General features: G+C 36.4%; 1 protein-coding gene across 5 annotated transcripts in view; it reads left to right on the plus strand.

Annotated features, from left to right (window-relative positions):
• The window catches only part of GMDS (GDP-mannose 4,6-dehydratase), a 607,022-nt gene that overhangs the window by 116,437 nt on the left and 466,460 nt on the right, over window positions 1-24,125 (plus strand). For all 5 annotated transcript variants that reach the window (XM_025041522.1, XM_025041523.1, XM_015599051.2 and 2 more), the window contains exon 2: window positions 21,672-21,716. In XM_025041522.1, coding sequence (XP_024897290.1) covers window positions 21,672-21,716 — 45 coding nt within the window. The remainder of the gene's footprint in view (window positions 1-21,671; window positions 21,717-24,125) is intronic.

The raw sequence follows: 24,125 nt of genomic DNA on the forward strand, positions 1-24,125 counted from the left end.
AAGAAAAAACTACGACACCAAAAGTCCTTGGGACTTGATGCATATAGCTCCGGTTGGAATCTGCCTTGTGTACTCAATCTCCCCACAGCTTGTAAAGTCAGTTAAATATAGTCAGCAAATAGGAAAAGAAGGGAAAGCTGGAGGCTTATTAGTGAAAAACACTTCAAAGTAATTTATTTTGACGCTTTTTAAAAGCTTCTTTGTAAACGCTCTTTAAATAGTAATTCTGTTTCCTTGAATCCACATAAGAGCAGAAAATAGACTGGATTCAGGAGAACTGGCGTGGGAATATTTTCAGCTCTTTTAACTGCTTGTGTTGGGACAGCTGCTCTCCTCTGCACTGCACAGTTTTTTTTTTAATGAACCTAAATTCAAGTGACTGAAAAAGCCATTCTGTGATACACACCTTATGTGCACGTTCATTGTGTGTGCCTGTTCATCAAAGTTTTGTGGTGGTTATACTGTTCACCGCTTAGGTTTCCTAATGAAGGAAACACATAAATGACCCAATATTTGGTAGCAATTGAGTTAGTAAATAAAAAGGTAATATACTTTGTTGTTCTTGCATCCATTTTAATGAAGTTAACTAAACTGATTATCTCTTCAAACCAAACCACTAGCTCTTCAATGATTTTCCCCAATTATTAAGAAAATAATCATCTATTTTTTTCTTGTTAGTTGATAATTACTCTGATAGAAACCCTGTAACCTTCTTAAATTGTCTGAGGCAACCTTGGACAAGCAAAAGCACAGTATTGTTTTTGTGTTTTAATCTTCCCATATTGGCAAGGTTTTGGTTTCCTCACTAGTGAAGTAATTAGGTTTAATTGGTCTCTAAGGCCCTCTCCAAGTCTAATTTTATGATTCATAACTGTTTCAATGGTGCTCTGGAAGCCCAGTGCACCAGCAGTATCTTAGGTGTTGCATCTGAGGGGTTCCAGTATAATCCACATCAGCAATTTCTTACCCTCTTTTTTACCGAATTTCTGCACATTTGTGAGTGTTGCTCCTGAGGACTTCCTCAGCTTTGGGCTTTCCATGAAGCACAGTTCCCGAAACTCTTTCTCTTTAACAAAACTAATGCAGCACACCAGAGTTTGACAATAGGTCTTTGAGAAACCCTACTCTCATCTACCGACTTCGTAGATGTGAACACAGACCCAGAGACCAGAGGATACTTTCAAGTCTTGTATTTATACTCTACTGCCCTACTTATGACTTCAACGTGCATGTTGAGTCACTGAATAGATCTCTTAACTGGAGGTTTTCACACTACAAATCAGAATTTACCACACTCAGCTTAGTCACACCAGGATTTAATTTATTTTGGATCAGCCCTTTTAGCAAGGAACTTAAGATTTTACTGCTTTCAAAATCCTTTTGAAACGTTATTTACCCTGTTGCTCACTCAACATCTGAGAAAAATGTGAAAGCGCTTCCAAGAATAGTAAAAACGTGTTTCAAAACATTGGACTGAAACAGGGAACTTAGTTCTATGGTATGGTATGAGAATGTCTAATATACAACAACCTTTATAGAGGCTTTTTCACAGGATTCTTTTAAATAGGAGAATACTCAACATATTTCAAATATGAGTCAATATATAAATATTTTTTTAAGACATCTTGTCAGCAACACATCTATTTCATTATGCATAAAATGTAACCACTTTTAGTTTCTAAGTTGCTGAATTATCTAGTATGCTCAGGGGGATTTCTTTAAAGCATTTATTTATTAGGCGTGGGTACTCTTATGTTTTTAAGACTCTTATAGAAAAGTTCTGTATTTTGTAGGATAATCTGCTTTGTAAACATCTCATTAAGAATTGAATTTCTGTGAAAAGTACGATTGTTGCTGTTCTCATTTGATAGATGGTGATGGCATGTATATATGTGGGAGGGGAGGGATAAATTGATAAATATTGGGGACTCCAGAGTGATGCAGAGGTTTCCAGTATCATAATACCAGATTAGAGAATTAATTCTAGAGTTTCAGAGTTATAGCAATCTTATGTCTAGGTCTTTCCTCCTCCTTTTGGAATATTATAAAAATATATTTTTTATGATGCTTTTAGACTAAGTCACTAGAAAATTTAGGTTCAGAATCTCATGCATCTCTGCTGGTCTAGCAATCAGTGTTACGTACCACTGAAATTAGGGACTCTCAGCATGTGTGTGTGAGATTGGTTTTCTAATCTTGGTAGAGTCTGCTGTATCAGAGGTTTAAACATTTTAAGCATCCTTAGTAAACTCTTGAGAAACTAAACTAAAATGCAGATCTATTCATATTTCTGTTATTATACTCCTAATTGGAAATTGAGGATTCTTGCCTTGGTCCTAGTGGCCCTTTCAGACTCTGTGCTTGGCCTCATCTCTACCCTTACCCTGCTGTGCTCTCCCAGGACCCTCACTCTAGCAACATCTAGGCACTTGTAGCTGACTGGATTGGCCAGCTGACATTTTCATGAGTCAGTCCCTTTTACTGAACAGTCCATCTTCCATTCTTCTCCTCTTGCAAGTTTCTACTTCTCTTTTCTTACCCACTTCAAGTTGCTGCCTTTTCTGTGGAGCTTTTCCTAACATTTCTAGGTGTGTTGTTGTGTCCCCTGCTAGGGCTATACTTTGTCCCTGGTTCTGCTGTTGCACCATTGCTACACTGAGGATGCAGCAGGCATAGAGATGGGAAGGTTTGAAGTCACATAGTTTGATATATTGTTTATATTTTTAATTTTCTGTATATTAGGATGTTTCGACATCTTAAGAATCTTTCTGGTTTTAGAGAGACTGCCCCTTCTCGTGGCCAACCAACTCTTAGAAATAGTAAAGGGCCCAATTGGGAGCATATCTTTGATATAAAACTAACTGATCCAGAACCAGACCTCTTCTATATGGCCTTGTACACCCAGAAGACAATATGCCTTTGCCTTAATCATCCCTGTGCCAGGTACCAGGCATCTGGAGACCACTTCTATAATTTAGAGCCTACTGAAATTATTCAAACTAGCCAAACCTAACCTGCTCTGCCCTTTCTTATGTTTCTATGGGAACCTCAATAAAGGCTCTAGCCTTTGCTTTCCTCTTGCTCCTGCTTTTTGCCTCCTGACCACCCTGAGGCTTCCCCATATGGCTCTGCACAGTGTGCTGAGCTTCCTATTCCTAGGACCCGAGAATATTAATACATTTTTTTTCTGAGCTTCTGTGGCCACACTGAACTGACCATTACATAAAAGATTACGAGAGAGCTGATTCCACCCCACCTCAGTTTTATCGAAATATAATTGATATACAGCACTGAACAGATTTAAGATGTATAGCATAATGACTTGACTTATATATATAGTGAAATGACTATTATCTATTATAAGTTTAGTTAACATCCATCATCTCATATAGATACCAAAAAAAGAATGTTTTTTTCCTTGTGATGAGAACTCTTGGGATGTACTTTCTTAACAACTTTCACAGAGACCATATAGCAGTGTTAACTATGGTCATCATGTTGCACATTACAGCCCTAATTCCTCTTTTTATTTTATAACTGGAAATTTGTATCTTTCTGCCACTTTCATCCAGTTCTCTACCACACTCCCCATTCCCCTCCCTCTAGTAACCATAAGTATAATCTCTTTTTCTGTATTTTTTTTTCCAAAGCCCACATATAAGTGAAATTCTAAAGCATTTGTTTTTATCTGACTTATTTCACTTAGCATGATGCCCTCAAGGGCCATCCATATTATATATGGAAAGTTTCCTCTTTTTTATAGCCGATTAATATTCTAGTGTGTGTGTGTATCTCTGTGCATATCATACCTTCTTTATCTATGCATTCATCAGTAGGCACTTAGATTGTTTTCAGGTCTTGACTATAGTAAATAACGCAGCTATGAACAGGGGGGTGCAGATATCCCTTCAACATACTCAAAATGTCTGATTTTGGGTGTACACTGTTCTTCTTTCTAGCTGTGTGACCTGATCTCAGCTCCTCAAGATTTTGCTTCCTCATCCTTAAAACTGGGATAACAATCAGACCTTGTTGATAGGGTTATTCAGAAGGCTCATGCTTATAGAATACTTCTACTAATTCTGTCCTGTGGTAAATATTGTCTGTTATTTTTGTTATTACTGTTATTATTACATATATTGATTGATACAACTCTCTCATTTACCACATTTTCATTTCTTGAAGAGCAAAACTTGTCTCTGTAACCCTCTATCTAGAATACCAATAAGTATTTGACACATAGGTGAATGAAAAAATACATATGGCAGGGAAGATTGGAGCCAACGTATGAAATGCCCATATTAAAAACATTTATTTGGTTAGGCTTTTGGGAATGGAGGCGTTAGTTAATTGGGAGTTTTGAGTTCTTTACTAGAAAGTTTAGTTTTAATCAGATGGTCCAGTGGTTTCTAACTGTGTTTTGAAGAGGCCCAAGTGTCGTGGAGATGCATCAAGGTTTGCTAAGGGGTTGGGGGTTGGGGTATGACACAGAGGGGAGTGAGAGGCCAAGTGCATGGGAGGGACTCTCACTTCTCCCAAATCCTTCCACAGCTACCCCCGCCCTCGAGGCAGACTGTTCTGTGGTGATCCCTTTCATGTGTCAGATGATTGCTTATATTTCACTGGAAAAGAAGTTTAGTTATAGTAGTAGCACAGCCCATTTACTCTGGTGTGCTGGGTGTATGATGGCTTAGATACTAGAGGCAGGATGACCAAAGCAGTGCTCAAATGATGTGGATAGAAGGTGATGGCAGCTGCAAATCTGAGAAGCACTGTGGGGAGCTCACAAGGTACTATAGAGTCTGTGGTGCTCTTCAGTTGGCAATATGGCAGAGAAGAGCCCATTTGTATCTTCATGTTTCAAGATAAGGAGGCCAAACTGATTGATGAGATGGTTTTTGATATATAAGTTGCAGACAGGGCATTGACATGTCTCCTGGAGTTTAGTATTTGTGAGATTAGAAACCCAAGGACATTGAATTTTATTTTACTGAGCAATTATGTGCTGCACGCTAACTACCAGCAGACAATGTGATTGGTCACGTGAGCATGATGAATGTGTGGATCATGATGAGCAAAGTGGTTGTGGTCCTGTCTTCATGGATCCTAAAGTCAGTGGGGAAGGCACATAATCCATTGTCACTGACACATAATGAGACACGTGACAATAGCTGTGAAGGAGAGAACTGTGTTTTGTTTCTGGCGGGGTTGTGGATCTGACTTAGGGTGGAGCAAATCAGGAAGGAGTTTCTGAAGAAATGATTGTTAAACTGACATGTAGAATTAAGGGAGTAATACTAAGTGGACATATGAAGGACAAAAGTGGTCAGGAGAATTGAGGAAGAGGGAGCAGCCTGTGTGAAGCTAAGAAAGGACAGATTATAGAGCCCAAAGAAGGTCAGTGTGGCCTGCAGGCGGAGCACTGGGAGGAAGGACTGGGTTAGCCTTGAACCATGTAGTTCCTGACAGCTAACTATAAATGCAAGGAGTGGAAACTCTTTCCTCTGAACTCCGCCCTTCCCACCACCCTTGCCCTGTCTGACGTTTGGTTTGCCACTCTCATTCTTTTGGGCCTTGTATTAGTTTGCTAGTGCTGCCATAACAGAGTACCACAGACTGGGTAGATTAAACAGAAATTAATTTTCTCACAGTTTTGGATGCTAGAAGTTTGATCAGGGTGTCAGCAGAGTTGGTTTCTTTAGGGGCCTTGAGGAGAATCTGCTCCAGGCCTCTAACCTTACTTTTGGTGAAAAAAAAATTTTTGAGGAGGGGAGGGGAGCAGTATTTGGTGAACCTTGGCTGGTGTAAGTAAGCATCACTCCAATGTCTGCCTTCATCTTCACATGATGTTCTTCCTACATGTGTCCAAATTTCCTCTTTTTTATAAGGACACCAGTCACATAGGATTAGGGCCTACCCTACTCTAGTATGACCTCATCTTAACTAATTTCATCTACAATGACCCTATTTCCAAATAAGGTCACATTTTGAGGTATATGGGTTAGGACTTCAATATATAAATTTTCAGGGGGACACAATTCAACCCATAACATTTTTAGCCTGATATTATGTTTTTAGAAAATAGCCCTTTCAAATATGAACATGAATTTTCTCTCTTTTTTGTCTTAAGGCCTAGAAATGGAAACATAAAATTGAAACGGGCTTGTAGTAAATGTGCAGTAAAATTTAGATAATAAGGTCCTTGTTCAAGTGCCACAATTTACCTCCACCTTATAAGAAAATACAAGTGCTCATTGTTGGCCATTAACCTATTAGACAGTTGCTGCCAAATGGATATTATTCGCCTGAAACCAGTGGGATCCAAATTTGGCTATAGGAGGGTAGGGGGAGAGAAGAAAAAGGAAGAAGGACACAGAGGCAGAGGCAGAGAATGTAACCCAAACTAAACCCAGACATCCTGGCATGGAATTAGTGTTTGCACAATGCGCCAAATAGACACTTGAAGACTGTGGTGCCATAGTGTGTGGCTGCTGGGCCACGACTGTAGCTGTTGGTAGGTAATCGTCGGATGTCCTGTGTATGGAAGGTGGCTTCCAGCCACCTGGTCATCCTTCCTTTCCATTCTGTGGTTTCCTAAGGCTAGGGACCTATTGGCAGTTCAAACAAACAGTTTTTAGGTGATGGTAATTTTTCTCTCCTTTCTCTGTATTCCTGCCTGCTCAGAGTTTCTATTCAACTACAGGTCACTGTTAATTTTATGAAGGTGAAATTTATCTGGTAGATTCCCACCTGTAGGCATATAAGCTGGCAACTGTTTTTGTGTGTTAGTGTCTGTGCTGCACGTTATTAAATATTTTGAATTTCACCCATATGTATGTGGGTGTGATAAGCAGGTCTCTGACCCATTTGGAGCATGGAATTAGAATTGGAGGAAGCTTGTTGGTTTTCTGGACTAACTTCCTACCCAGTGTGGATTTTTTTCCTCCTACCGCAGTTTAACAACTGATTCTACACTCTCCCTAAGAGTATCTAAATCGACTAGAAACTTCTTACTGCAAAAGATCATGGAAGGCTTCATGTTGGGCCAACCCTACCCCCTTTTAGTATTTTTTTGTTTTTTATTGACTCCTTTGTTAATTTTTAATTAACTCCTTAGTTAATTTTTTCTGTTTTTTGTTTGTTTGTTTGCCCTTCAGTTACTTGAAAGTACTGCTATTTTGTCCCCCCTTTGAATATTGTTCCCTGGGAACAACACTTCTTTCATTCTTTTATGCCACTTCTTGTCACCCTCCAAAGCCACTTTAGCTTGTCAGTGTCCCTCAGAAGACTTGAAACACCTTCTAGAGGTTGTGGTTTCATCAGGGTAGAGTGCAATAGAATCTACTAATTGTTAATGGGATGGTTAGCTCAGTTGGTTACATGTTGTATTTCCCAAAGCAGTGTGTTCTGCCACTTTGAAGTCAGCTGGAATCCAGGTTCATAGTGCCTTAGGTCACCTCACCCCAAATGGTTAACTTCTTGCAACACTTCTCAAAAAAACTCTATGATTCTGTATTGGTTGAATATAGTTCATATCTTTTTGCCTGAATTAAATGCCTTCCATAATGTGTCTTAGGTCGGGATTTCCCAGACTTTGTTAGTGGAGTACTAGCTCTGCCATTGTTAACAGTGTTTTACCATTAGCCCTACCCCTCAGAGGGAGTGAGGATTCTGCCATTAAATAAATTGGGAAAACTTCTTTCTAGATACCCCTCATGCTGATTCACAAGGTATATTTGTATGCTGATGTTTTTGAGAGGTCTTTAGATATGTATTAGTTTCCTCGGGCTGCTATAACAAATTTGTCACAAACTGAATGACTTAAACAACAGATTTATTCTCCCCCAGTTCTGAAGGCTAAGTGTTTTCAGGGCGGTACTCTCTCTAGAGGCTCTAGGGGAGAATTCATTCTTTGCTCTTCCAGCTTCTGGTGGCTGCTGGCATCCCTTGACTTGTGGCGGTATCACTACAGTCTGTTTCTTTGGTCACATGGTCTTATCCTAGTCTGTGTGTTTTCTATCTATGTGAAATCTCTCTGTGCTTCCCTCTTAAAAGGACACTTGTGATCGAAATTAAGGGCCCATCCAGATAATGCAGAATAATCTCCCTATCTCAAGATGCTTATCTTAATCACATCTGCAAAGACTGTATTTTGATATAAGATCTCAGAGTTGGTAGTCCATCTCATCATTGTTTCACTACTGATCATCAATCCCCACCTCTCTCCCTCTCTTCATTAAATTTGTATGTTTTCTGGCTACATTCCTGGTACTGTGGTAGATAAAGAGGATTAAAGAAAGACACAAGTCTTCACAAAATGTATCCATTCTTTTGGCATCTATTCTTGCTATATTTCTAGGTGTATTTTCCATTCCAGTAATTAGGATGTGGCTATGACCTTGGAGGACCATTATTTAGCCAATCACAGTAACTAAACAGCTGATCATCTTTTGTCCATTCATGACCAAGTAGCACTTAGCTCACACCTCTCACATACATTCCTCCTCGCCCCAGATTGCTTTTCCTTTTCACCTACATTGCAGGGTTGCCCACCCCCCGGGCTGTGGACTGGTCAGTGGCCTGTTAGGAGCCAGGCCACACAGCAGGAGATGAGCAGTGTGCCAGCAAATGAAGCTTCATCTATATTTGCAGCTGCTCCCCAGCACTAGCATCACCATCACCGCCTCAGCCCCACCTCAAAAAAGCTGGGGGCCACTGATCTACAACACTTATCTTAAAGCTCAAGTCTCTCTTCTTTCACAATTACTTCTTATCAGTCTTGGCTCCATATTTTTAATTGGGAAGTAGTTTGGTTTATATTTTTTAACACACTTTGCACCTCTTGTGTCATTTCTCATTAAACTCTGTGCGATTGTTGATCTTTGGACATTGAGATAGTGGGCAAGAGTCTCTGGAGTAAGACTGATTAATAGCTTTGTGACTTTGGGTCAATCATTGTGATAGGAGGATAATTCGACTAAATACTTTAAAGGACTGTTGTGAAAAATACATAAGTTAATAAGTGTAAACTGCTGAGAACACAGCCTGTGACTGTACTGTCCAAAACTGTAGCCATAAGCTATATGTAGCTATTGAACAATTAAGATGTGGCTGTCACAACTGAGGAATGGAATTTTTGGGAGGGGGAAGAAGGGAAAGTACATTAGGATAAAAGGGGTTAAATATATGGTGACAGAAAGAAATTTAACTTTGGATGGTGAACACACAATGCAATATACATATGACATATTATTGGATTGTACACATGAAGCATATAATTTTGTTAACCAATGTCATCCCAATAAATTTAACAACAAAAAAACAAGCAATATAAAATATATTTCTGTCAAGCATAATATTCTTTTGATAGAACTACATTTCACTTTAACTGATGTATTTCACACAGTTCTTGTTGGTGTCAACTAATTTATTCACTTTGAATGTTTTTTCTTTGTTCTAACAGTATAGTGTGTTTATTTGAATATTTTACACAGGGAGCATAACTTACAATGATACATGTTTATTGTATTAAATCAAAATGTTTATAATTTTAATTAAAATATAATTCTTTTTCTAGATAAAAATACAGGCCAGTTTAAAAAAATTAAAACAAAGGCACTTTACTACTGCAGAATTGAATTCAGATGCAGAAGCTAGTACTATGATCAGAATAGTGAAGATGAAAAAAGAAGCTGGGAAATATGACTACTGGCATTTGTAATTTTCTATGCCACAGCAAGACAGAAAAGCAAAGCTGTTTGTCGAGCAAAAATTAAAGAAAATAAAGTGTGTAATATTAAAAGTTATTTTCAAACAAATCCATAGTGGATTTGATAAGGAATTTTCTTTCTAAGGTCAAAAAGAAATTAACCCATTTGGTTGCCCAAAATCTGAATTAAATATCCAACAAATTTAAAATTTTTAACAGGATGTGAACTTGTAACTTTGGCCACCCTTAAAATGGCTTGGATTAATACACAAAAGAGGAAACCATTTTTATATGTGGAGATGGTAAAATAAATCATTTTAGTTGCCAAAGTTTTATTAGAAAATTATGAGAAAACACAAAAATATATTTTACAAAAACTCAGACTCATAATTGCCTATAGTAAATTTGCCTGTAGTAAAAATGTTTTAAATTTCTGGCCCAAAATACCAAATTTGTAGCATAGATATTTTTGGATGTCTTACATATGATGGATATGAAAAAATTAATTTCTATCACAACAAATAGTACCAGCTATGTTAGGTCAAATATCCACATTTATTAGAATTTGAAAATGAGAGTAGATTTCTCTTATTGCTTTATTCTATTATATTCTGACACAAACTGTGAAAAGCATCATAGACCTTAGTTAAAATTGTTCAATGTACACATGAAAATCTATGAATCATTGCCAGTTTACATACCTGTTAAAGGAAATAGAAGACAATGAAGGCAGTGATCTTATGCTGTTAGCCAGCACTCATTGATAGAGTCATGGATGAGTCTTAGAAAATTTTCTGTAATATTTCCTCCAATATAAGATTTTCTACTTTGAAACAAAATGCTTATGAAACTGCATATAAGGGGGGACTACTGTACATGCACACAAAAGATCATTTTTTAAGTATACTTGAGTTATTTTAAGCAGTTATTCTTAATAGTGGATTATTGCAAAAGTAATTAATACTGATTTAAAAAGCTATTTTGCACTAAACTGTATGTTTTTACATACACTTATTAGTTGATTGTAAAGCTTTAAAAACTCTGGCATCTTGTTTTGATAGAAACATTTTTATTGTGACAAGGAGAAGTATTGTGGAAATAATACTGTAGTTAAGATTAGACAAATTGGTTTCATATTCAGCCAAGTTATCTAACTACCTCTATGACCTTGAACAGAGGATTTAGCTTTTTCAACTTCAATTTTCTAATCTGGAAGAATAGGGATAATATCAGCTACTTCACCAGGATGTTGTGAGATAGAAATGGGAAAAATATTTTAGAGTACTTAGCAGGCATAAGGAATTATAGAAATGTAAGATATTATTATTTTGGTAGAAATAATAGTATATACTTTGAAGAACATATGTGCTATAATGTAAGGTTATGTCTATTGAAAGGTAATACCCTATCTGAATTTTAAGCCTAGTGTTTTAATAGAAAAAAATACTTTAATTTTTCTAATTCTGTTATCTAAATCTGAAAAAGTATAGCCAAACATCTCAAATAAGTCATAAATATTAGGAGAGAATAGCTGGGAAACAAAGCAGTAGTTAGAAATTTAAATATTATAACATTAGATCAAAGGTGGATGTGATCAGGTTAGATTGAATTAGAGACACTCGATTATCACTCCAAGACCCTGGCAAGGCTGGAAGTTTGGAGCTTGGTGCTACTGTGACCAAGATGGGAAGTTGTGTACAATTCCTGTTAGAATAGGCATTGTTTTTCACCAGAGAATATCCATCTCCTCACCCCCAGGTCCCCTAATCACCCCCCGCCCACCACCACCGCATACACACTCCCCACCTCTGTCTGCCCAAACTCTAGTCTTCAATGGAGTGTAGTTTTGACAGTGTTTTCTATCAGTCCTTTTAAGTGAAGATTTTAAAAAGTATACAGTTGAATAACAGCTAAGCCCCATTGCTATTTGTGAAAGAAAGAAAAATGACAAAATAAAAACAACTTAAACCACAAGCCCTATAGAAGTTCAAACTGTCATTTGAGTATCTCACAAACAATTCCTTTCACCATCTCTGTTTCTGTGTTAGGACTGAGCTATCTAGAAATGAGCCTGGATTTTAAGTCCTAGAAGGCAGTGGCACTGAAGAGAGCTGCAAGTATGATGGAGGCATATATTTTTAAATATGTGATTTTCCCCCCCTAAAATGGTTTTTGAAACCTTCTCTTAGTGGCAGAACCCTAACAGACAATATATAGAACAACCTAACAAATACAGAGATTTCCTAGTCCACAAAATTGAGTTTTACCAGCTGAACCTACTCCCAGACTCCACACCTCAGTGAAATCTACGTTGTTTATACCTGTTAGGAACTCTATAATCATTCCTGCAACATTTCATTCTTTATCTGTCCTTGGGCTCTGAATGTTAGTTAGCTTTATTAGTTTTATGGTATGCAACTTTCTGGGTGGATGCTTACACATTTCTTCATTTACATTCATGTACATATGCTTCATCTATCTTTCAATGATTGTAAGTTATGCAAATCACAGTTCTTATTTTGAATCTTCAGTGATTTACAGGGAGCTGGTAGATGACATTTCTGTCATAGCATTCACTTATTTTTAGAACATTCTTAACTGAATTGTGCTAATTAATTATATCCCTGAAAGAAATTGGCGTAAAAAGAGCAAGAATATTTATAAATAGTTAAACTCTATATATCACCAAGAGTGACATTTTAGAAGCAGCCTATTAAATGAATTTACAATAAAATGGTGAAAGATATAGTCATCAATTTTTTTTATTTTTATGGCCTTTTAAAAACAAAAAGACGTTTGTTTTGTCTTCCTGAATCAGGACACAAATTATAAAAAGAAATGTACAAGGAAATGTTAATAAATCAGATAAATAGTAAAATTTCATAATTCTCTTCAGTACTGTTTTTTTCTTCCAAATTTAAGGTTTTTTTTTTTTTTTAAATTAATCTTGGCCTTGAACACCGGACAAAATGCAGTTCTGTTTTAGTTTGAGTACCTGCAAAAAATCATTTCCTCTATAAATCACTTGGATGATTAGAACTACATAAGCATGTACTTTGCAAAGAAACAGCCTTTAATTGTATGGCCTTTCACTTTGAGAGATAATGAGAAAGGGAAAAGGAAAGGGAGAGGAATTCTTTAAAATTTGTACAATTTTAATTTATATGTGCATATATATATATGCACACATATATTTACTACAAAGAAATTACTTAAAATTTAAAAAAAATCAATTACAGTTCATATACAATATTGTATTAGTTTCAGGTGTACAGCAGAATGATTAGACATTTATGTAACTTACTAAGTGATCATCCAGATAAGTCTAGTACCCATCTGACACCATATATAGTTATTACAGTATTATTGGCTATATTCCCTTTGTTGTACTTTACAGCTCTTTGACTGTTTTTATAACTGGCAATTTGTATGTCTTAATCCCTTTCCAACTCCCCTCCCCTCTGGCAACCATCAAAATGTGCTCTGTATCTATGAATTTGTTTGTTCGTTTGTTTTTTAGATCCACATGTAAATGAAATCATATGGCATTTGTCCTCTCTGACTTATTTCACTTAACATAATACCCTTTAGGTCCATTTATATAGTCGCAAATGGCAAGATTTCATTCTCTTTTATGCCTGAGTAATATTCCATTGTATACATGTGCTACCATGTCTTTATCCATTTGTCTATTGATGTATACTTTGGTTGCTTCCACACCTTGGCTATTGTAAATAATGCTGCAGTGAACATAGGGGTGCATATGTCTTTTTGAATTAGTGTTTTGTATTTCTTTGGTTAAATACCCAGAAGTGGGATTGCTTAGTCATGTGGTGGTTCTATTTTTAATTCTTTGAGAACCTCCATATAATTTTCCATAGCAGCTGCACCAATTTGCAATTCTTCCAACAGTGCATGAGGGTTCCTTTTCTCCACATCCTTGCCAACACTTATTTTTTGTTGTTTTATTGATATTCCGATTTCTGACAGGTGTGATTTTAATTTGCATCTCCCTGATGATTAGTGATGCTGAGCATCTTTTCATATTTCTGTTAGCCATCTGTATGTCTTATTTGGAGAAATGTCTATTCACTTTGCTTATTTTTTAAATTGGATTGTTTGTTTTTTTGACTTTAAGTTATATGAGTTCCTTGTATATTTTGGATGTTAACACCTCATCAGATGTGTCATTGGCAAATATCTTCTCCCACTCAGTAGGTTATCTTTTCCATTGTTGCGCAAAAATTCTTTAGTTTCATGTCCTATTTGTTTCTTTTTTCTCCCTTGCCCTAGTAGACATATCCAAAAAATTATTACTAAAAGCGATGTCAAAGAAGTACCTCCCTATGTTTTCTTCTAGAAGAATAAAACTATGTTTTCTTTAATTGTTTTGGGTCTTACATTTAAGTCTTTAATCCATTTTGAATTTATTTTTGTATTTGATATAAGAAAGTGATCCAATTTCAGTCTTTTGTATGTGTCTGTCTAGTTTTCCCAACACCATTTATTGAATGGACTGTCTTTATCCCATTGTATATTTTGCCTCATTTTTCATAGATTCATTGATCATATAGATGTGGGTTTATTTCTGGTTTCCCTATTCTGTTCCATTGATGTATATGTCTGTTTTTATGCCAACACCATGCTGTTTTGATTACTATATACTTGTAGTATAGTTTGATATCAGGTAGCATGATAACTCCAGCTTCGTTCTGCTTTTTCAGGATTACTTTGGTTATTTGGGGGCTTTGTGGTTCCATATACATTTTAGGATTATTTGTTCTAGTTCTATGAAAAATGCCATTGATATTTTGATAGGAATTGCATTGACTCTATATATTGCTTTAGGTAACGTGAACCTTTTAATGATGTTAATTCTTCCTATGCATGAGCATGGTATACGCTTCCATCTATTTGTATTTTCTTCAGTTTCTTTCTTCAGTGTCTTATAGTTTTCCAAGTACAGGTCTTTATCTTCTTGGTTAAATTTATTCTTAGGTATTTTATGTATTTTTTTGATACAATTATAGATGGGATTGTTTTCTTAATTTCCTTTTCTCATTGTTTGTTACTGGTCTATACAAATGTAGCCAATTTCTTAATATTAATTTTGTGTCCTGCTACTTTACTGAATTCATTTTTCAATTCTAATAAATTTTTGGTGGAGCCAAGAAATTATTTTTAAGCATGAAGTTTACCAGTAATTTATTATTAACTTCCCTATTGATCTTTACATATCTTTGTCAGTGTATTTGTAGCCCTGAGTTTAAAAACTTTCAGTTAGAATATTGTTCTAAACTTGAACAGAGTTATTCACACTAGTACTGAACTGGCCAGTTAGGCAAGTCTTTTAAAGGTTTTTGAAAGAAATATTCATTTTGTATTTCCCCTGTTTTTTTTCCCCACCTTGATTTCATGCTCAAGTGTGGTGATTTATGTATCCAAGTCACCGTGCCATCCAGTATAAAAAGGATCTGTATGGTAGTATTTTATAACTTTTCTTTTATGCATACAGCCTTGCTACCCTCTCTCCATGACTTGTGTATCAGTTGGTTTTCTCTCATAGCAGAATGTTTGGATTACAGATTATCTGTACAGGTTACCTGGTTAATATTCTCATCCTGTCCCCCTGTGGGTTGGCTGATGCACGTGAAATGTGGGGGCTCCATCCTGTGCTGAAGTATAATTCTATCTAGGCCAGCAAATGCCTAGGTTCCCAGATACTTCTCAGAGCGATAGGGCAGGGACTAAATCTCTTCCTTCCTGTCCTCTATTCTATAAGACCTATATCCCAAGTGACTGTTTCATGTTCATTAATCTGGGATACTTTGCATTGTTAATAAATTCTATAAAGACCAAAATTTATGTTAAATTACTGTAGGCCTATCATTATAGAGTGATTGGTCTCATTAGTGAAGCAAATTGCCATATAAATAATTCATTACAAATATACACAGTTCCAATCTTTGCTCTGGCTACTGAGATCTTGGGTAGTTACTTAGTCTCAATTTATCTCACTTTGCTCATTTGTAAAATGGAAATACTAATAGTGCCAACTATGTAGAGTGAAGACTTAAAAGTTAGTGTAAAGCATTTAGAGCATGCCTGTTATATACTTAATGCTATGTAGGAGCTTACTATTATTATTACTATTATTACCATCATTTATAGTAATAGTAGTTTCTTCTAAAGGATAAAAACTTCAGCATGCCAAGAATGGGAGAGTATGAGAGAGAAAAGCACAAGAGGGTCAAACTAAAGGAGCTTACATTTAAAAAAGGAAAGATAATTAGTGGGATACAGTATTCTTTGGGCATACTTTTATGTGGAGTCGTAGTTTTATATTATGTATACCTAGCACACATGTAGGCTGTTAATAAATGCCTTTGGATTTGCTTTGAGACTTTTAAAAACATTTTTTGGAACTATGTTTGAAATATCTACTGTGTGTTGGCTTCCTTCTGATCATGTAATTAGAATTACCTTTCTATACTTTATTAATAACTGTTTCCTTTCCTTCCCCTTATTTTATCTTTTAATCTCATTTTCCTTATAGCATTTGCCTAAGCTACAGAAATTTGTTTTTGTGGAAATTAATGATATTACAAATGCTGGGTTGTGCAAATATGCCTGGAGTCAGATTTTGGTGTTTGCATTTTTCTTTGCTCATTAAACTAAGAGTTTACAATAATTATTTGCAATTTGATGGGAATGTGCATTTTAAGCCAGGTCGTTGTGGGAATTCTACCACTGAAAATCTGCTAACCTGTCTCAAATAGTTTTTGAATGGCTTTTATTGGAGATAAAAATTAGTCAATTTTATATATGTTCTATATGCATATAAGAGCAAATCAATTGGCAAAATACATTAAAATATATTAAAAACATGAGATAAGAATAAATAATTCCCAGAAGAAACAGACTATGTGGTTACAAACAAACAGAAAACTCTTCGGTCTTAATACTAATCCAAAAATGAAAAGAAAAACAGGTCACTTTTTAACCTATCAAACTGGGAAAAAAATGTTTTCTAAAAATTAACCTTGTAGGTCACTTCTTTCCTCTATGATTTTTTTTCACATGTAAATCTTTTTGAAACATTTACCATGGACATAAAACTTAACATTACAATCTTTTGAAATTGAGCGTGTTTTGTGGGAAAGAATTCAAGGTGCTGTTAGACCAATATGTAGGATGACTGGAGGTATCTGGCCTCTTTCTAAAATATTGCTTTTAACTTTTCAGCTCATCACGATTTACTGGAAGGTCTTGTGTTTGGCAGCAGAGCCATTGTCACTTCTTGATGTGTGTAAAGAACTAATAAGCACCTGCTTACAGGCTCTTGGCCTAGCAGACAGTTAGAGGGGAGGAGTAGTTATAGAAAGAGTATCTTAGCTGCTGGGCACAATCAATTCTTTATTATTTAGAGTTTGTTGATCACATTTCTGGATTCCTGTGTTCCTCTCTGCCAGGATCAAAGGATGTGAAAGTCAGTTCTTTGGCAACTGCAGCTCTTATGGGGAAATAATTTTCAACATTTAAAGACTACAGGAGATGTGAGTTTTGAAAATCGATGGTGTTCTTGTTTATTGTCTACCAGTCAATCAGTTAATTATCTCTCTACTGGTAATTGTTGGTTATATTCTTGTTTTTTACTCTAGTAATGCATCAGTGTGTTTTACTTGGTTTTCAACTGTAGACATTAATCCAGTCTCTTAATTTTTTAGTGAAAAATTCTGAGGTCTGGGAGTCCGGAGATCTGTGTTTTTTGTTTGTTTGTTTGTTTTTTCCTGCATGCAGGTTTGTGCTACTTTCTGACTGTGACTGTACACTAAACGTTTAACTGTTTTGAATCTCAGTTACCTGATATGTAAAATGAGAGAGTTGGATTAATTAATCTCTATGGTCTTTTGAATTCTGTGAGTCTGACAAACATGAGCCAGGTTAAAATCCTTTTCAAATATATTCTGCCTCTGGGTTCTTCACACTACAGTGGTTAATCTTCCCATTGGAAGTTTTCATTCTAATTCAAAATAGCATTCTCTGTTAATTATTGAGGTGTTTGTATTCTCTTATTGGAGATATAGATTACTTTCATAACTGTAATTGTGATTAGCCTGAAAGATGCTTTTTTTTAGAATAATTAGAATACATAGAGTTAAAGAGCTTGAAAGGCAGTATAGATTAGTGCTTTCTCTTCTTACAGGAATATTCTATTTCCTGATGCTTGAGATGGTCTAAACAAAGAAATTCATTTTATTAGTGGCATGATTTCTTTTGCCCAATACTACTTATCTTATTCCGTTCAAAGAAGCTGCCAAAAGGTGCTTAGACAGAAACATACAGTATGATTTAGCATGTAGTTCAGAGGGACCCTGTTCTCAAATCGTATATGAGAAAGTATCCTGTTCATTTTCTCCTTCTGGGCTATAAGTGAATCCTGTTTGAACAGAGAAGAGAAATGTTAGTCTCTCTTCTCTGTGGGAGGGTAAGCTGCTTGGCATGCACATGTGTTTGGACCTGGGGTGGAAACGAGTGTCAGTCAGTGCTTATTTCAGCCTTCTATGGCCATTGGGAGATGGAGGAAACTTCCTGTGTCTCCTTTAGTTTTTTATAGATGTGAAATTTTAGGTAGTTTTCATACTACAACCAAGATATAATTCAATTAATTTCTGGAATTGCTCTTAATTTTTATAGCTGTTTAATTGAAATATTTCTGAGTACTCCGTGAAAGGTATAGAAGAGATACCCAAATATAAGGACTGTAGGCACCAGGCACACCTAAATCTGGCCCTGTTGGACCCTGGGCAATCGCCCTGCCTCCTTGGCCCTAGAGTCCAAAACATACATCTACCACAAATCCAAGTCCACCTCCAAACAACACTATACTGCTTCCCAAGTAGTGCACGTGCCCAAACAAGACCTGAGAAATCTTAGATACTGTGTCCTGTTTGTCTCCTCTGAACTCTGGAGTGTTCTAAAATTATGTGATATCTCTGAGTTTGAGTCACCTGATTAAAACTAGAAGTACTATTTAATCACTCTGTAATGGAAAATGACTAAAAGAATTTGTTTTAAAAATTAATCCGCTTATTTATTTTGTTAGATTTTGACATGCTTTAGTAGGTCCCAGGTAAAGGACGATGAGAAAGGAGGTTGTTTCCTAAGTCAAAATAATGGGAGACCTGGATTCTAGTCCTGGCTTCATCACTAGTAGTATGATATTAGGCAGGTTAGCTAACCTCCATGTGCCTCGGTTACCTCAGATGCCAAATGACTACTTGCCTTCTAGGCCTAGTTCTTATAAGAATAAGAAATATTTCTTTCTTGAAAATATTAAAGCCATGACAGTTACTTAAAACTACATAGCATTTAGTATGAAATGAGTACTCTGAATAACCATGTGTAAAAATAAATTTAAGAGTCATAATTGGGACATTATTTCTCCAATTAAAAAGTTTTCTGTAACAAGAATTGAACCCAGGGTGGAATTTGTATCAGTTTAATTGCGTTCATAGCAAATGAGTTGGAAATTTAGTTCATTAGCTCCTTGATTTCTGAGGAGTTAAGTGTCAGGATTTAATGTTGGTTGCACATTCTCAGGTGCCATGACGTTTCAGTTGTCAGTCTGATTGAGGCATTCTCTAACAGCCCTTTTCTTCTAGAGGAGGCAGAAATAATAATCCCCACTGGCTTGGTGCATGCCTGCCTGCTTAGATACTGTGTCTCCCCATGGAGTCCCCTCAGGGACCTGGGGAGAGGACGAAGGGAGGCCAGCTGGGTTCCCTGGGCCAAAGACCAGGAGACTTCGCTCTGCTCCATTTCCCACTCATTGTGTAGCCCTGGCCCTATCACTTGAGAGACCTGGCAAGGAAATGAGGAGGAAGTGAATGCCACTGCTGGTTCAGAATGTTCCAGTGTTGTTGGAAAGTTTGAGAAGTAGCCTGGGTAAGGAGAACAAGACCTTACTGACAGGATTTGGTCCTGGTCAGGTCTGTTTCACATCAGCTTTCTAAATAATCACAGCTCTCTCTGTCTCCATGGATTTCCAGCACGTTCACCTCTGCCTTTAAAAAATGAAGAAACAAAAAAACAAACAAAAGAAAAACATTTTGTGCAACCAAAGAAGAACATAAAGCATTTTAACTTTTTATTCCAAGAGAAATTATAAAACATGGAAAGTATAGGTATTGCCTGCTTCAAAATGACACCAAGAAAAAAACTAAACAAAACATATTTTCTAGGGCTTTCCAACCTATTGTAAAATTATTATTCTTATTGTAAATTCTTTTTCTATTAAGCTGCTTTCTCAGTGATTGATTTATAAGACTAGTGACTGTTTTCACATTTCCAATGGTCATGTAGAGCAACCTGGCTTGTCCTGGTCTGAATTATTTAGCCTTCTTAACTGACTTAGTTTGCATATTAGGTATATAAATATTATGCAATTGTGTGTATCATAAGATTGAAAGGAAAAGGAATATGCCAAACCTTTTCTCTTCTCCACATGAGTCTATAAACCAGAATATTTATGTCAGAAAGTTAGAAGAAAATCTTCTGGAGGTTTTTTACGAACCACAAAATATGTCCTTTGTATACCTTGCCTTATCATCCTGCCTGAGTTTATGCATGCCTTCCGCATTACTGCAGTAAATATTCTCTTGGCAGTCCTGTCACTTTCAGGACCCATAGGTGTCTCCAATTTCTGCCTTAAGTCAAGTAATGATAATACTAATGGTTTCTTGATTTTTTTCCCCTCATATATCTGGTAGGAACTTTCGAAGCTGAAAGGGATATTTTAAGCTTTTTTAAATGGAAGAAACTAATGAAAACCTAAATATTCCCAACTACTGTGGAGTACACAAATTGAAGTCTGGATGAGATGGAGGGGACCTACCTAGACTAAAAGCAGAAGAGCAGTTATAGGATTACTTGCAAAATGTTTACACAATTCATTTTCTGAGCAAAGCTGGTGACTTCTTATAGTACCTCTAGAATGATGATTTCTCACCTTTTGTCCTTTTAATAGTTGAATTAGGTGACTCCCTTACTTTCCCTAAAAGTGGCACGTGAAATATTTCAGTTTAAATGGACCCCCCCATTACTCAGCAAATTTTTAAAGAATTATTAAAATCCAGTTGAAAAACCTCTGCTTAGTTAGACAGCTTCATCTTAATGTAGAGATTAACTAACTGCATGATTTAAGAGACATGCAAATTAAGTACTTATTATTTTATAAAAGATAAAAACCCTCCTTTTATTTAAAGTTCATGTACATGTACACACGCATATTCAGTGATAATAATATAAATCTGATCATGACCACCACCCCCTCCACCCTGACTCTTGTCTTGAAACCCTTTCTTTAGTGACTTTCCATAATCTTTGGTTAGAAGCAAACTCCCACCAGTGCCTAGAAGGGCTCCCTGCAAAGGCATTCACCTTCTTCCTCTCTACCTTGGTGGGTTTTTTTTTTTTTTTTTTCAGTAATGTCAGCACTCTGGTATTTTCTGCCTCCTGCTCACACTGGCCTTGCCCTTTCCCCAAGTCTCCATAGCTACCATTTCATCCCTTCCCCAGTGATTCTTTTTTTACAGTCCCCCAGAATGTCAGATTTTTGTTTTATCTTCCTACAGTACCAAGGCCTTCTGCTTTGCCTCCCGTATTTTGCATATTTTACACAGCTAGTAAGTGGCAAAACCTAAACCTAAATCCATCTGATTCTGAAGTGTCATGTTTTCCCTGTTGTCCCATATTAACTTTCTGTATTTCAGTTTCTTTCTCTGTGGATATGACTATGGTAACACTTTACTGTGCTTCTGAGGCGCTCAAGGTTTGTTTGCCATGATCCTTAATTTAAGGTCATATGGTCTCTTAAATGCTTTTCTCAAAACTCTTAGTCTTGGCTGACTTGGTTAGCCACGATGAGTCTGATATTTGTCAAATTTTCTTTTCTTCCCAGGATGGTTCGTACTTGGCTGAGTTCCTGCTAGAGAAAGGCTATGAGGTGAGTGACTCAATGAGCAAGCACAGGCTGGTGGAATCACTTAGACACAGTGGCCTCCTGCTTCCTCTGCTGCCGTCCTCTTGTGTGTGTTTTCCACTGAAACTCTGATAACAAATCAAAATCAGGGGAAGAATGTTCCTCTTGGCTTGTCACCATGCCAGCTCATTGTACTATTTATCTGCTGGTGAGCACTTATGGCTTCCCCCGTTCCTTAGTGTTTAACTGCTTTGCACGCTTCCCACATTCTTAGATAAAACAGCAAGCTATGTAAGCTAAAAGCTTAACATTATTAGGGTTAATTTATGATGTAATTTGTTAATAATAAAGTTTCACTCACAGTGAAGTCACTTAATTCAGAAACAGCATGGAGCAATAAAAACTAAGTTGATCTTTGGCAAACTTGAATGAAAAATTTACACTTATAGATTTTACTTTCTAATCGGCAGCCATATATTTTATGGAAGCTGAAACTTCTGGGTTTGCTGCTGTCATCATTGCCATTGTTGTATTCTTTTTCTTCTTTTCCTTCAACAATTTTCTGCTTTCATTAAAAGAAACAAGGGTATTATATTAAATTTGATATGGCTTACTGTGTACATCTTACCTTTTTAAAGAACTGTTTTTATATATATAAATCGATATATCTATCTCTATATCTGTATCTATATATACATATATATGTAGATATAGATAGATATAGAGATAGATATATATATATCTGTATAAATTCATGATGTACAGAGAACAAAACCTGTACAGTGACCCGTATGCTCCAGTCTGATTTGGGAGTGTTTATGTTAATAATTTTGGATTCTCCGTTTATCCTAATTGGAAGAGCATTGTTTAAAAAATGTGCACTGGGAGCAAATGGGTAAACAGCAAGGGATTTGGCATCTAAACACCAACAGGATTTGAAGAAAAGGAAACTATTTTCCTTATTGTAACTCATAATCTGAGAGCCTTGTCTTTAAGAAGTAATACCAGATATGTTTATCACTTTCCGTACCCTTATCTAATAGCTAGTTCTAGCTCGTGTAATGAAATTAAAATAAGACAATGAATTTTGACTGTATTATACATACACATATGTTCGTATACATAGATTCCTATAATAATTGATAAATACATATTCTACAGAGTAACGAATTTTAGGGTGGATTATATATAGTGCAGAAGAATTGGTTTTGGGTGCAGACTGATTTCTATTCAGGCTCTATTAACATAATGTAATAAATCTAAAAGGAAAGGTTTGGCAGGAGACATAATTACTTTGTTTTCAATATTGGGACTTGGTAAGAGGGCCAAGAGGTCTTTGGTGGCTAGAGAGGAGTTGTGGTTTGACTGTGTATTCAGTAAACCAAGAGAAGTTTGATGGGGTTCAGGATGCACTACTCTGAAATATGGCACTTTGGCATATTGGATATTTTAAGCTGAAAAACTTTGAGAAAATAGCGGAAGTTTCTCTATAAATCTGTCTGTTTAATGTAGAGGGCAAAAAATTTTCCTTAACCCTCTTAGGGTCCCTGGCTGGGTCTGAAAATTAAACTGAAAAGCATGTAAATTTACTTAATATAAGTTTTACATGATAGGGAGCCTTCATGAGGAAACGAAGATCCGAAGAAACAGTTAAACCTAAATATTTTTATGTTAGGTTTGGTGGAGAGTGCACAGTCATGGAGAAATATGATAGGTTGAGGAGTGTGAGGTAAGTGTAGTAAGCAGGGAGGAAATTTAGCAAGGTCTGTTTGTTAGAATTCTTTTTGGTATCCCGTTGTTTTCATAGATAAAGAGGGTCCTTTCTTCTGAGTATAGGAAGGGTACCTTTCACAGGGGGGGTTTTGACTGCCTCTGGGGAGAAGGGCAGGGGGAAGGTCGCAGTGCCCTTCCCGCTTCTGCCATTTTCTCAAACTTCTTCAGCTTAAAATATTCAATATGCCAGGTGCCATATCTGGAGTAGTATGTCCTGAATTCCATCGTAATCATTGCAGTTTTGGAAGAGAGAGATAATATATCAGAAAGAATGCTTGAATTGCATGGATGTTGAGTTCTACTTCCAAGGTGGACATGGGGGACTGAGACTTGAGGGTGGTGGGTACAAGTAGTGTCTGTAGCTAGTCCAGAGAAAAAGGGAGTGGCAGTGTGAGATGCGGTGGTCTCTGTGATAATGTGGTGGACGAGTAATAGGGTCTGGGATTAGTCAGGATATGATAGATGGTAAACATTCTCAGTCATCAGGATGGTGCTCTTAATGTTATTGGGAAAGACTGAGAAGAAGACATGCACAGAGATGCAAAGCTCCACTTATGTGTCTCATTAAGGAACTAGCAGACTTCAGAAGACAGGTAGTAATATTCCTAAATGGATGCAAGACTTAGAAATTAATGCAATAAAAACCTAGGACTCCCAGGT

The sequence above is a fragment of the Pteropus alecto genome, unplaced genomic scaffold, assembly GCF_000325575.1.
Source record: "Pteropus alecto unplaced genomic scaffold, ASM32557v1 scaffold389, whole genome shotgun sequence".
Lineage (NCBI taxonomy): Eukaryota > Metazoa > Chordata > Mammalia > Chiroptera > Pteropodidae > Pteropus > Pteropus alecto.